The sequence below is a fragment of the Leopardus geoffroyi genome, chromosome C1, assembly GCF_018350155.1.
Source record: "Leopardus geoffroyi isolate Oge1 chromosome C1, O.geoffroyi_Oge1_pat1.0, whole genome shotgun sequence".
Classification (NCBI taxonomy): Eukaryota; Metazoa; Chordata; class Mammalia; order Carnivora; family Felidae; genus Leopardus; species Leopardus geoffroyi.
The window spans coordinates 99,279,844-99,294,362 of NC_059328.1; the positions used below are offsets into that span (position 1 = coordinate 99,279,844).

At 41.1% G+C, this 14,519-nt stretch overlaps 1 protein-coding gene across 13 annotated transcripts in view; it reads left to right on the top strand.

Annotated features, from left to right (window-relative positions):
* Positions 1-14,519, top strand: part of MAB21L3 (mab-21 like 3) — a 135,433-nt gene that overhangs the window by 35,430 nt on the left and 85,484 nt on the right. Inside the window, exons 1-3 of one of the 13 annotated variants that reach the window (XM_045478781.1) lie at positions 10,210-10,749; positions 10,902-11,419; positions 11,989-12,234. The exons of 6 other annotated variants lie outside the window; for them this stretch is intronic. In XM_045478781.1, the coding sequence (XP_045334737.1) occupies positions 12,187-12,234 (48 nt within the window). In that variant the 5' untranslated portion in view covers positions 10,210-10,749; positions 10,902-11,419; positions 11,989-12,186. Of the gene's footprint in view, positions 1-10,209; positions 11,420-11,988; positions 12,235-14,519 lie in introns of those variants that run through there. 6 more of the 13 variants (XM_045478776.1, XM_045478777.1, XM_045478779.1 and 3 more) reach the window with 6 other exon arrangements.

The following is a 14,519-nucleotide window of genomic DNA, read 5'->3' on the forward strand; positions in this document are numbered from 1 at the left end:
TAAAAAATGAGTGTTTTATTTTACATAGCATTTGTAGCATTTACACCTTTTTTTCTGATTATAAATAACATATGCTCATTGTAGAAAATATATAAAAACAAATTCACACCAAAAAAGCCCACAATTATTCCACCATCCCAAAATAACAACTGTCAACTTCATTTTGTGTTTTTCTCCCCCCTTCTCCTTCCTCCTACACACTCTTCAAAAAATTCCAGTACACCTGGAATTTTTATTAAAATGTATTATTAAATGTTTTATTAAAATGTATTATTCAGAAAGGCCACTGTCCAAGGTAGTAATAGGACATACACATGTCCCGAATGACCCTCCTGATCTTCCACTCATAATATTAGACTTAATTATTTCAATCTGACTTGTTAGCTGTCTGATTTTAAAGTTTAAAACCATTACTGGCATTTTAATAATTAGTATATGAGATCTAACAATGAGCATTCTAAACAGACACTATTGGACGTCTGGTCTCTTATTCCACACGTAAGGAGCTTGGGAGTTGCCACGCCATCCTAACTAGTAAAACGCTGAACAGACTGAAAAATCAACAACTCTTCTCGGATTCGAAAGCGAGAACATGCCACAGGCAGACCACTGCCCTCCAAATTGAAGAGCGAGGTGAATACAGAGCGCCCCTGCTTAGCAGAGCAGAAACACGGAGAAAGAATCCCCCCTGGGAATCAGCGGCAGGGTGGTGGGGCACATTGCTAGAGGTTCAGGGCGGAGAATTCTGAGATAAAAACTCCAGGGGCCCATCATGAGAGGCCTCCACAATTTTGTGAGATTTACCTCTCGGCTCTCTACCAGATCCTCACAGTAATTACCAGAAAAAAATATCCTGGCACTTCCTGCGGGGGAGGGAGAAGGAACCATTTTTAAATATATCCAAGCAAGCTGTTCTTTCTGAAAAGGCCTGCCTTTAGCAGAAACTAGTTAACCAAAGCCAAAGCTGCAGGGGACTTACCAAAACTGACTTGAGAGAAGGGAAATTCTCAACCCCAGTCAGCTTTAACCCTCCATGGGGAAGAAGGAAAAATAGCCAACTCCTATCTCACTTTAGGAGAGAAGAGAAAATGGAAGAACACTAAAAGTTCACAGTCCAGGGGCACAGACTCACTAAAAGTCTGCAACCCTAATCATGGGACTAGGTAAGGCTCCTCATCCCCCTCCCACCCCTAACACCCGCCCCCCATCCCATGTCCCAGCACCACCTTACTTCAGGCCTATTTCCAGCAGTTTCTTTTACCCAGAATGTCCAACTGTCAAGGAAAATGTACAAGGCATATGAAAAGACAAAAATCACAGTTAGCATCAGACATGACAAGGGATGTTGGAAATGTTAGATAGGAAGTTACAAACAACTGTGGTTAATATGTAAAGGGCTTTAGTGGATAAAGGAGACAGCATATGAGAACAGATAAGCAATGTATGTAGAGGTGGAAATTCTGAGAAAGAACCAAAAAGAAATGCCAGAGACAAAAACCACGTAAAGGGAAATGAAGACTTAACTCTGAGGTGCTTATGATAGGCTGAACACACCGAGGAGAGAATCTGTGAGTGCCACGCTATCTCAACAGAAATCTCCGAAACTGAAAAGCAAAGAGAACAAAGATCGTAAAGCACAGAACAAAACACCTAACGACCGTAGGACAACCACAAAAGGTAAGCATATACGCAATGAGAGCACCAGAAGAAACAGAACAAGCGGAAGAGATATTTGAAACAACAATACTGAGAATCCTCCCAATTAAATGGCAGGGGCCCCAACACAGATCCAGGATTCTCAGAGAACACCAAGTCTGTTCAGTGTCAAATGCCAACCAAAGCAAACCAAACCAATCAAAAACTGCATCTAGGCATAGCATATTTAAATAACAGGAAAATCAAAGATAATGAAAAAAATCCCTCAAGAAGGGAAAAAAACACCAATCTACAGAGGAACAAAGGTAAGAATTATCTCTGACTTCTCAAAAATGATGCAAACAGGGGTGCCTGGGTGACTCAGTTAAGTGTCCGACTTCAGCTCAGGTCATGATCTCACAGTCCGTGAGTTTGAGCCCCGTGTCAGGCTCTGCGCTGACAGCTCAGGGCCTGGAGCCTGCTTCGGATTCTGTGCCTCCCTCTCTCTCTCTCTCTGCCCCTCCCTGATATCATTCTCTCTGTCTCTCTCTCTGTCTCTCTCTCGGTCTCTCAAAAATAAATGAACATTTAAAATTTTTTTTAAAAAAGAAATAATGCAAACAAAGAAAGGGTGGGGTGAAGTATTAAAAGCATTGGGAGAATAGAAACCACCAACCTCGTGTTCTGTACCCTATGAAATTATCCTTCAAAAGTGAAGAAGAAACACATTCTCAGACCAACAGAAATTGAGAGGATACATTGCCAAGTAGACTTGCCTGGCAAGAAATGGTAAAAGAGGTTCTTTAGAGAAGGAAAAGAATATAGGTCAGAGACTTGGATCTACATTAAGAAAAAAGAGGATTGAAGAAGGTAAAATAAAAACTTTTCACTTTCTTTTCTTTTTGTTTCTAATTTTTTTTTACGTTTTTATTTAAATTCCGGTTAGGTAACATACAATGTAATATCGATTTCAGCTGTACAGTATTGCGATTGAACACTTACATACACCACCCAGTGTTCATCACCATAAGTGCACTCCTTAATCCCCATCACCGATTTTACCCATCTCCCACCTTCTCTGGTAACCATCAGTTTGTTCTGTATAGTTAGTAGTCTGTTTCTTGGTTTGTCTCTTTTTTTTCCTGTGTGATCATTTGTTTTGTTTCTTAAATTCCACATGAGTGAAATCATATGCTATTTGTCTTTCTCTGACTTATTTTGCTTAGCATAATGCTCTAGCTCCATCCACATCGTTGCAAATTGCAAGATTTCATTCATTTTTATGGTTGAATAATATTCCATTGTGTATGCTACCATATCTTCTCTATCCATTCATCAATCGATGGACACTTGGGCTACTTCTAGGTCTTCGCTATTGTAAATAATGCTGCTGTAAACTTTGGGGTGCACATATCCCTTTGAATTAGTATTTTTCTATTCTTCAGGTAAATACCTAGTGGTGTGATTGCTGAATCGTAAAGTGGTTCTATTTAAAAGTTTTTGAAGATCCTCCCTACTGTTTTCCATGGTAGCTACACCAGTTTGCATTCCTAGCAAGAGTGCAAGAGGGTTCCCCTTTCTCCACATCCTCACCAACACCCGTTTTTCTTCTGTTGTTGATTTTAGCCATTCTGACAGGTGTGAGGTGATATCTCATGTAGTTTTGATTTGTATTTCCCTGATGTCTTCTTTGGAGACATGTCTATTTATGTCTTCTGCCCATTTTTTAATTGAATTATTTGTTTTTGGGTGTTGACTTGTATAAGTTCTTTCTATATTTTCGATACTAACCCTTTATCAAATATGTCATTTGTAAATATCTTCTCCTATTCCATAGGTTGCCTTTTAGTTTTATTGATTATTTCCTTTGCTGTGCAGAAGCTTTTTGATGTAGTCCCAGTAGTTTATTTTTTTAGTTTTTTTAAGTTTATTTGAGAGAGAGCACGTGTGCACACACAAGCAAGGGAGGGGCAGAGAGAGGGAGAGAGAGAGGGAGAGAATTCCAAGCAGGCTCCATGCCATCAGTGCAGATAGAGCCCACAAACCTGTGAGATCATGACCTGAGCTAAAATCAAGAATCAAATGCTTAACTGACGAGCCACCCAGGTGCCCCCAATAGTTTATTTTTACTTTTCTTTCCCTTGCTTCTGGAGACCAATGCTATGGCCAGCATCAGAGAAATTACTGCCTGTGCTCTCTTCAAGGGCTTTTATGGTTTCAGGTCTCACAATTAGGTCTTTAATCCATTTTGAGTTTGTTTCTATGTATGGTAAAAGAGATTGGTCCTGTTTCATTCTTTTGCACGTAGCTGTCTAGTTTTCCCAACACTATTTGTTCAAGAGACAGTCTTTCCCATTAGATGTTCTTTCCTGCTTTGCGGAAGATTAAGTGGCCATATAATCGTGGGCTCATTTCTGGGTTTTTCTTTCTGTTCTGCTGATCGATGTATCTGTTTTTGTGCCAGTACCATCCTTTTTAATGACTACAGCTTTGTAATACAACTTAAGTCTGGAATTGTGATGTCTCCAGCTTTGCTTTTCTTTTTCAAGATTATTGTGGCTATTTGGGGTCTTTTGTGGGTCTGTACAACTTTTAAAATTGTTCTAGTTCTGTGAAAAACGCTGTTGGTATTTTGATAAGGATTGCATGAAATGTGTAGATTGCTTTGGGTAGTATGGACATTTTAACAATATTGGTTAAAACTTTTATTTTTCTTATGAATTGAGTTAACAGAAAATGGTTTGTTCAAAATAATAGTGTATTCAATTGTGTATGCTTATGCATATTGGATGTATATTACTACTTATGTATTCTTGTATACGAGTAAAATGAATGATAGCAATGACAGCAGGGATAGATGGGATGGGAGGAAGAAGTCAAGATTATTTTGTTATCGTAAGGTACTCAGACCACCCGTAAAGCGGTACCGTGTTATTTGAAAGTAGATTTGAATTAGTTGTAAAACCCTAGGTCAACAACTAAAAAATTAAAAAATCAGCAAAATCAAATTCAACAACACTGAAGAGATAGCACTCTTTGGGTGATAACGAACTTTAAGTGATAATGAGGTTCATCAGCTGCGCAAATGTAATAATCTGGTGGCAGGTGTTGGTAATGGGGGGAGGCTGTGTATGGGGTACATGGGAAATTTCTGTTCCTTCCTCTCAATTTTTCTGTGAACCTAAAACTCTCTTAAAAAAAAAAAAAAAAGGTCTTTTTTTTTTTTTTTAAAGGCAGTATTCAATTACTTTTCACAATATTTAATTTTTTTCAGTAAAATAACACAGAATATATTCTGAGAAATCTGGTAACTTGATTTTATTTTCATTACAATCAATATCATTGGGTTTCTTTATTTTAAAATGATCTATGGTGGGGAGCCTGGGTGGCTCAGTCACTTGAGTGTCTGACTTTTGGTTTGGGCTCAGGTCATGATCTCACGGTTTGTGAGATTGAGCCCCACATCCAGCTCTGCACTGATGGTGTGGAGCCTGCTTGGGATTCTCTCTCTCCCTCTCTCTCTGCCCCTACCCTGCTCATTGGCATGAGCGTGCTCTCTCTCTCTCTCTCTCTCAAAATAAATTTAAAAAAAATATCTGTGGTAACACTTTTTTTGGTGAAAATTTCTATGAATTTTAACACATATATGGATTCATGAAAACATTGGGATACAAAACGGTTCCCCCATCCCAAAAAGTTCCCTCAGCCGTCTGCTTGTCGTCGCATCCTCGCCTCACCCCAAACACCCTGTCAACCACTGATCTGTTCTCCACCATTATAGCTTGATCTTTCTTTGAGGATTTTTGAGAATGCCAAAAAAATAGGATCGTATGGTATGTCACCTTTTGGTATCGGGTTCTCTCACTCAGCATTGTGTTTTTAAGATTCATCTGTGTTATGTGTACCAATGGTTTGTTGCTTTTTATTGTTGCATAGTGGTCTATGGTGTGGAGGTCACATAGTTTATTTAGCCATTCACCTGTTGAAGAGCTTTGGGGTGGTATCCAGCTTTTGACTATCAAATATAATTGCTGTAAATGTTCACGTACAGGTTTTTATATAAACCAAGTTTTCATTTCCCTGGGCTATAAACCTAGCAGTGGGATTGTTGGGGGTGAAATTGATATTTAACCGTGTGAGAAATTACCAGATCATTTTCCAGGGTAGCTGTGCCATTTCACATTCCCATCAGAAATGTATGGTGTTGCAGTTGCCTGTGTACTTGTCAGCACTTGGAATTGTATTCTTTTTAGCCATTCAAATAGGTATGTAAGTAATGGTATCTTATGTATTTTTAATTTGCATGCTTCTAATAGTTGATGATGTCGACTAGCTTTTCATGCGCTTGTCATCCTTATATGCTCCTTGGTGTCTCTTTTAGTCCCTTACCCATTTTTTTAATTGTGTTATTTGCTTTTTTACTGTTCAGTTTGAGAACTCTTTGTATATTCTGGATGTAAGTCCACTGTGGGATAGGTAGTTTTCAGATATATTCTCCTTGTCCACAGCTTGTCTCTTCATTCTCTTTGGAAGAACAAGTTTTTAAATTTGATGAAGTCTAGTTTATCCTTTTTTTTTTTTTTTTTTTTTTTTTTTATGGATCATCTATTTGGTGTCATTTCTAAGATCTCTTTGCCTAACTCCATGTCTCAAGAATTTATCGTATGTTTCTTCTAAAACCTTTATTGTTTTATCATTTAGACGTATGATCCATTTTGAGTTAATCTTTCTTTTTGCAAGGTGTGAACTTTTTATTAAGGTTTCTTTCTTCCCTTATGGATGACTTATTGTTCCAATACCCATTAGTTGAAAAGAATTATCTTTCCTCGACTGAATGGTGTTTATGTTTTGTCAAGGGTCAAATGGCTGGCTGTATTTACATAAATCTATTTCTGGAGTTTCTGTTTTGTTCCATTGATCTCTGTGTCTATATATCTTCTCTCTGGGTCTCTTTTAACTGAAAAACCAACCAACAAACAAAAAATAGAAATAATTGTCCTGTGTCATGAACAATAAAGGGTGGATGGGGGAAAGCAGTTCACTGTGTGCCCAAGAACTAGCAGCGATCCCGTTCCTCCTATTACCTATTTCCTGCCACCTCCTAGGTCACACATCACAGAAACTGAGCTGAACAGATCGGTAAACTTACCAGTTAATTTCATGGTGTAACCACTTAGTAAAACCAAATGTCTTCTTTCTTAAATACTTCCCTCACTCTCTGCATGTTCCTCAGTGTGGCAACTGAAAAGCATGCCAGCCTCACATGACCCAGAGCAGAGCGAAGGGGGTTGTACCCTGACTTAAGGAAAAGTTTTAAGTGAAAATACAACTCTGCTTACCAGGTAGGGAGATAGGAAAGTGGAAACATTTTTTACTATTGAATTTGAAAATAAATTGTCATCTAAGCCACAGCGGAAGTTTTATTACATCAACAACTGGTCTCTGTTAAAAATAAGTTTCTGGGTTACCTTCAGCATGGGTGCTTTGAATGAGGAAAATCCAGAATGACATTCCAGTGCACAGATATATAGATGCATGGACACAGACAGATAGTAACAGCTCGAGATAGTCTTCTTTCCTTTCCCCTAGCCCAAACTGGGATCATTTAATACAAACTATTGTGCAACTAAAATAGGTTATCTTTGCTGCATGGAAAGCTGGTGTTGACAACACTAATTATTTCTCATTGTTTCCTTTTTTTTTTTTTTTTTTAAAGATTACTTAGTTGTTTTGGGTGACAGAGAGAAAGAGGAAGAACGAGTGGGGGAGGGGCAGAGAGGGGGGGGGGGGGAGAGACAAAATCCTAAGCAGGCTCCGCACTGTCAGCACAGAGCCCAATGTGGGGCTCAGACCCACTAACCTGCGAGATCATGACCTGAGCTGAGATCAAGAGTCGGATGCTTAACCGACTGAGCCACCCAGACGCCCCTCATTATTTCTTTTGATCCCAGGCGATACAAGTGGTAGAGTCATTGGTGTAAAGCAAACATATGTTTTCTCCCTTCAGGCTGATGTTGGAAGACTTTTCCTTTTTCTGGATGTATTAGGATAATAATTGCAGCTAAGAAAGAATGCACTCTTTATTGACATGGCCAGATGGAGCCATTACTTTTACAAAGACACATGGGTGTTTGGATTCCAAGACCCACATGCATCTTCTAATTATCCGGCTGTTTTACAGCAGTCCTGACAGTTATAGGCTAAGAATAATGGCTCCTTTCAGGTGCAAACCTATCTTACCCTGTTGCTCTGCTCTTGCTGAGTTGAAGTCAGCTTTTTATTTATTTATTTATTTATTTATTAAAAAAAAATTTTTTTTAATGTTTATTTTTGAGAGACAGAGAGAGACAGAGTGCAAGCGGGGGAGGGACAGAGAGAGAGGGAGACACAGAATCCAAAGCAGGCTCCAGGCTCTGAGCTGTCAGCACAGACCTCCATGCGGGGCTTGAACTCACAGACCCTGAGATCATGACCTGAGCCGAAGTTGAGTGCTTAACCGACTGAGCCACCCAGGCGCCCCTGAAGTCAGCTTTTTAAAAGGTCATTATCTGGGGCACCTGGGTGGCTCAGTTGGTTAAATGGCTGACTCTTGGTTTCGGCTCAGGCCATGATCTCACAGTTTATGGGTTTGATCCCCATGTCGGGCTCTGTGCTGATGGTGTGGAACCTGCTTGAGATTCTCTCTCTCCCTCTCTCTCTGCCCCTTCCCTGCTCTCTCTCTCTCTCTCTTTCTCTCTCTCAAAATAAATATACTAAATAAATAAATGGGTCATTATCTGACTCCCTTTCTACTTTTGTTAATTGTGTTCCCAAGTGAACCAATGAACCTTTATTACTTACCTTTTATTTTCACACTTTATCTTGTGCCTATAGATAGGATGGGATTAGGCCAAAGAATGAGAAAAGGGGCCACCATCATGTATTCGTTTATTTACTCATGCATGCATTCATTCATCCTGCAGATATTTTTTGAGTACCTACTCTATGCCAAGTACTTTGCCTTCAAGGAGCATACAGTGCAACAAGTGATAAAGTAAACCAGCAATTGGTCTAGGAGCCCTGCATAGAGTCCACTATTCAGCCTTGAGAATTAGAGAAGGTCTGCATATGAGTTGGTCTAGTGAAGGGGGAAGGAGGTAGGGAAGAGTACCCAAGCAGAGAGCATTGCCTACGTAAGGGCCAGAGAAGATGTCAAGGATTTTTTAGGGGACTGCAATGATTTTAGTATTGCAGGAGTATAGTGTGCAGGGGTGGGTTTTATATTGTCCAGGTTTGATAGTACAGTGTTGTTTAAACACACACACACACACACACACACACACACACACGAATATCCTCCCTAGATAGGGAATATAGTCTTGAGTCCATCATAGGCTCCACCCCTTTCCATTGTTCTACACCATCCTGATTTATTTCATTCTCTGCCTGATCCATGTAGGCATTTCACTTCGGGATCTTCTACCTCTGAAACTAGACAAAGATCAAGTTCAGACTATCTCAGTTGCCATTTCTGATATGACAGAAAAGGAGACTAGCATTTTGATGGAACTTTGAAGACCAACCCAATGAAAGATCTTACCATAAGATAGGACCAGGACAATGACTCGCATCCATTAAAAGAAAGGGTCCCCTCCCCAGCAAAGAAAATGGAGTATGAAAACAAATGTTTATTGAGATCCTACCATGTGGCACGTACTATGCTAAATTCTTTTATATCAGGCCTTTCTATGATAGATGATAGTAACTTAAAGGATCACAGGTGCATGTATGAAATTAATCTTATAACTTACAAAGTGATCTTACACATCACCAAATATCTTATATATGAGACTGTCACTTTCATGTTTAATGCAATCAAATATTCAACACTATTGAGGGACAGTTATGTGTTAGGTACTAGACAGCTATGGGGATAGAGTACAGACAGGGTTTATGTATTAGGTACTTGACCACAGTGGGGATACAAAACAGACAGGGTCACTCACTGTCTTCTTCACTGCTGAGGGCATCCTCACAGCATGGACAATTGTCTCCGTGTGGTCCTTTGAACAGATTTGAGTCACCCTGGAATTAATGGAATTTTTGAAAGAATAAGTCAGAGTTTGTGACCTTGATGAACTTTAACAAATTTGTATATATAAGATTGATTTGGATCAAGCCAGCTCTCCTCCTTGGAATGAAAATCCCAGCCATTAGGTAAGTAAATCAATAGCAAACGCCTCTGCTGGTGAATCAAGGATGACGTTATCTTCCTAGGGCTTTCATATGGATGGTTTAGGGTTTTGAATACCTTGTGAAACTGACTTGAAAAATAATTTCTTGGTCCTCACAATAGAAATTGGGCCAAAGCTGGTTTACATGTTCATGCTTGCATTTGGTATGAGTCATGAGAAATGAGGATATTTATTTCCCGAAAAAGGAGGAGAATCTGAGTTAACTTTGAATCCGTTTCTGTGGCCCAACAAAGTGCCTTAGGCAGACTGTTGCTCAATAAATATTTGCTAATCCAAAAGTCACGTAGCCAGAGATTTATATCTACAAAGAAAGGTCCTCTTGGCCAACCTGTCCGAGGTCCTGCACTGTGGGACTGCCCTATATATTGGAGCCTTTGCCCACGAGGAAGTATCTTAGGGAGTCAGGCACTGGTTGTGTTTCCAGAACCCCTATTTGCCAGGAACGGCACCCAGGTAAAACTAGAATGTAGTAATCCACCCTGAGCACAGACTGCTTCCTTCTCCCTGGCCCCAGTGATGCATCTGGGAGGCATCACTGAGCCCTAGCAAGAGAAGAATTACAGTTTCAACATTTTGAACAGTGGCAGTGCTGGAGCCACAGAGGGAGGGCAGCCACAGCCACAGACGGAGGGAGGCAAAGCAAGTTTGTGCATCTGATGACATACCTCTGGGGGAAACTTAGAACTCTAGGAGAGGCCCCACCAGAGCAATTGGAATCCTGAGTTAATGATTACAGTGAAGCAGAGTAAGGCCAAAAACAAGAGGACTCTGGTGAAACCGAAAATGAGGTGGAGAGAGAACTCTGCACCGTAGGAAATTCAGTGAGAGAGAGGCTCAGGTTCTGTTGGTGAAACACTGAGTTTGGACTGACTGGCCACTGGTAAGCCAAGAGAAGAAGGTTCTGAAATATTCTGGAGCACTTGATATGCAAAGGGAATTTTGAATTACAAATAGAAGAAAATGGGAGAACAAGGCAGTTTTGAGGAGGGGTAGGTTTACCATATTTACATGGACTATTTCAATTTGCTACAGTGTTTCACAGAAAGGATCTATAGAAGCTGGCACGACCGCGGGGATTTATGAGGTGGGTGGAGCAGGGAGCTTGGCGCGGCCCAGATGTGGCTTCCAGACCTGGCAGAGAGCGGAGGTATGCAAATGTGGTGGTTGCGGACATCGGGCAGCGGAGTAGCCCAGGTGCCCAACAGTTGCTGAGCGCTCCCAGGTGGGTCTGGAAAGACATTTGCTCAGAAGTGAGCTGGGCTCCCAGAAGCGCTCTAATTTCTTCAGATCATCTGATAGCAGTCTCTGATGTTTACCAGCTTCAGGGAGATCAGGCCATTGTGATTTTTTTTTTTTTTTTTTCTGTAATAAAACTAGCCTCAGCCAGCCAGACTGGGAACTTACTGCCTGAGCTGTTTTCCAACATGGTTTTGCTGGCAAAACTAGACAAGAGTGTTTCCTCGACTCTCAAGGGGCCTATTTACACTGACTTTATTTTTTACTGCCAGTTTTCAAGTGGGAAGAGGGAGATTATATTTAAAGGTCAGCAGGTAGGCAAAAAGATCCCTGTCCTGCCATTCCTGGGTGTGTGCCTGTGTGTGTGTGTGTGTGCATGCCTCTATGTTTGTGTGCGAGCACGCGTGTGTGTGTGTGTGTGTGTGCTTTTCCACATGCAAATAATGTGCCCTGATCTTGTTGATGAGACCTGATCACTTGTCTGTAAGCATAATGATGGTGCCCGGCCGCTTGTTTGTCAGTTTCCTATTTGTTTATTGTAAAGAAGGTAAATCAATCTGTGGGATTTCTGGATTGAAGGGCAAGGAATATTTACTGTCAACAGGATAAGAACAAGGAGATAAAAGATACTGGGCTCCAGGGTGCATCTGGTGTCAGGACAAGAGCATAAAAAGGCAGGGAAGAAGCCAACTCCCGAGCATTTCTATCTTAAATGGAAACTTTTTAAGTATTTGAGTGGGAAATACAACTTGGAAACTTGCCCTTCGGTCAAAGCACCAGTCCATAGGTCTAGGTCGAGTCAAATTAGGTTGGACTCCAGTTCAATTTCAATTTCATCAGCTCTCCTTTCTAAATTCCTTTCTAAAAAAAACTTTCCCGAAAGATGACAAGCGAATGCTCCCAATTTGGATATGAGAACTGAAGGGAAGAATTGGGAAGGGAAGTCTCTGGTCCATGTACACATTCCCAAGGAAATTTAGCACTGAGACTGACATTCCTGGGAAACCAATTTGCAACTGTTGTTCTCCACTGAGGGACAAACCACAACATTGCTGCTCTACTAAGGATTGACCGAGAAACCATGAAATCCCCGTCTGCAGGAGACTTGGAAGACTACCTCCTGAATAAGGTAAGGGCAGGTACTGGTCTCTCCCAAACACCCCTCCTCACCCCTGCCGCCCCGTCAACCTGGATTCAGAGGGATTTCAGGCTGCTTCCAAAGATACATAAAATGCTCCTCAGGAACCCAAGACTATCGCCCATAAGAGTGTTTACAGACTTGTTTAGTGCCAGAGGCCCATTGGGTGCAGAATGTGGAACAGAAGAAACGTGGGTTAGAACTCCAGCTCCATCACTGATGCTTGGTATAGTCATGAGCAAGGCACTTAACCTGCCTGAGCCTCAGATTTCTTCTCTGTATAATGGGGGTGATAATAGGGGCTTAGTGGGGTCATTGAAAAAGAGTAAACGAAATTAAGAATGCCTTTTGAAAACTGTAATCATGCTAGATTTAAAAATATATATCCTATTTTTAGTACACATCAATTAAGAGTTAATTGAATTTCTTCTGTAGAGAGTCAGAGACTCTTAGAATATGAGAACTTGAAGGGACCTTTAGTATTATCTAACTTAACCCTTTCCATTTACAGACAAAACTATTAAGGCACACAGACAGCCACCCGTAAAACTAAAACATGTAAAATAAGGGTAGGGACTTGTCTAAGATTAGGGACATGCCTTCGCAAGTAAACACAGCAGAGTTCATGATCACAGTGATAAGGAAAGTTGATTTCTTAGGCAAAACCATTTAAAGAGATAAATAGGGGAAACTTACATTGATAAAAATTATAGCCGACAAAGTGATTTCCCACTATTTCTCCTTTTGGGGGCTATTATAAACAGAAGGGGTTTGGGCTGACATTTCCCCATGGTCCTGTGTTTTCTGAAGCAAAAAGCTCCAAATGTTTTAGCCTGGCATCCAGGCTTATCTTTCCACTCTCTGCTTCCCTGTGTCTCCAATAGCAGAAATTCTAAACAGAGCTCTACGCTTTGAATCTAGCCATGCACGTGTTTTCTTTGGCCTACGGAGTAGTTTTAAATGTCTTCACATGTGTTACAAACATTTCATAATAGCGGGATTTTGCATAGAAATCCAGATTTCCATCTTCTTCGGGAAAAGGAAAACATCAGGGTATCTGGCAATCCCAGGTCCCATGGGCTGGGGCCGAGTGTCTGTTCAACAGGGCATTTGCTCGCAGCTTCTCCTGGGTCCGACACCCGCCCCCCTCAGCCCTCCCGCACGTGTGCGTCCCCCTCTGTCCCTGTGGGTGTTTGAATCCGCCACACCTGCTCCAAGTACTGTGTCCTGAGAATATCTAAGGCCCCAGCTTCCCCACTTTCCTCTACCAAGGGAGATATCCTCTCTCCTTTCCGTTTCTCTGGCTCATATTCATCATATTCAGACTCAGCTCAGGGCCCACTTTATCAAGGAAGATTTCCCTGACACCCCAGCACAGAACGTTTTTGCTTTCCTAGGAACTCCCATCATAATTATTACTCACAATATTTATTGGGCACTCAGGTGTACATGTTGACACCCTTCCTATTATTATCTTGGGTGGCAACATAAATATTACCTCATTTTATTCTTTAGAAGTTTCTGGAGGGGAGAATAGTGTCCTGGATATTTTCATTCCCCTTGACATTCACACAGTATATTTGCACATAATGTGGTCAGAGTATTTTTAGGACTCATTGAGGATAATACTAGAATAGTGTAAAAGGTGCTGGAAGGTTGGGGCCCATGCAGTATCTCATTTAATCTGTCAAGAAGCATGTGGCACGTGCCTACTACTTGCATTTTTTACAGAGGAGGAAATAGGCTCATGTGGATTAAATAACTTGCTCAAAGTCACACAGCTGGATAGTGAAAAGTGCTGAGGTGTCAGTAAGAACATTCTTTTTTTTTTTTTTTTTAACTCCAAAGCCATATTTGCTCCGCTAAACCCCTCTATATCTCCATAAACACACACTAAGCACCTGCTTTGTGCAAAACATGGTGCCCAAAACACAGGCCCGGGATGTGGCCTGCTCAATGAGAGGGACATTGTGTTTTGGGTATCTTTTTTGTTTTAATTTTTTTTTAATGTTTATTCAGTTTTGAGAGACAGAGAAAGACAGAGCGTGAGCGGGGGGGAGGGACACAGACAGACGGAGACACAGAATCCGAAGCAGGCTTCAGGCTACAGAGCTCGAAGCAGGGCTCAAACCCATGAAGCATGAAATCATGACCTGAGCCGAAGGCGGATGCTCAACCAACTGAGCCACCCAGGAGCCCCACTGGGTATCTTTAAGGGTGGCCCTACCCCGCCTGCAGATTTTGCACATAGCTCTAAGGGTAAAAGGAGGATGTCC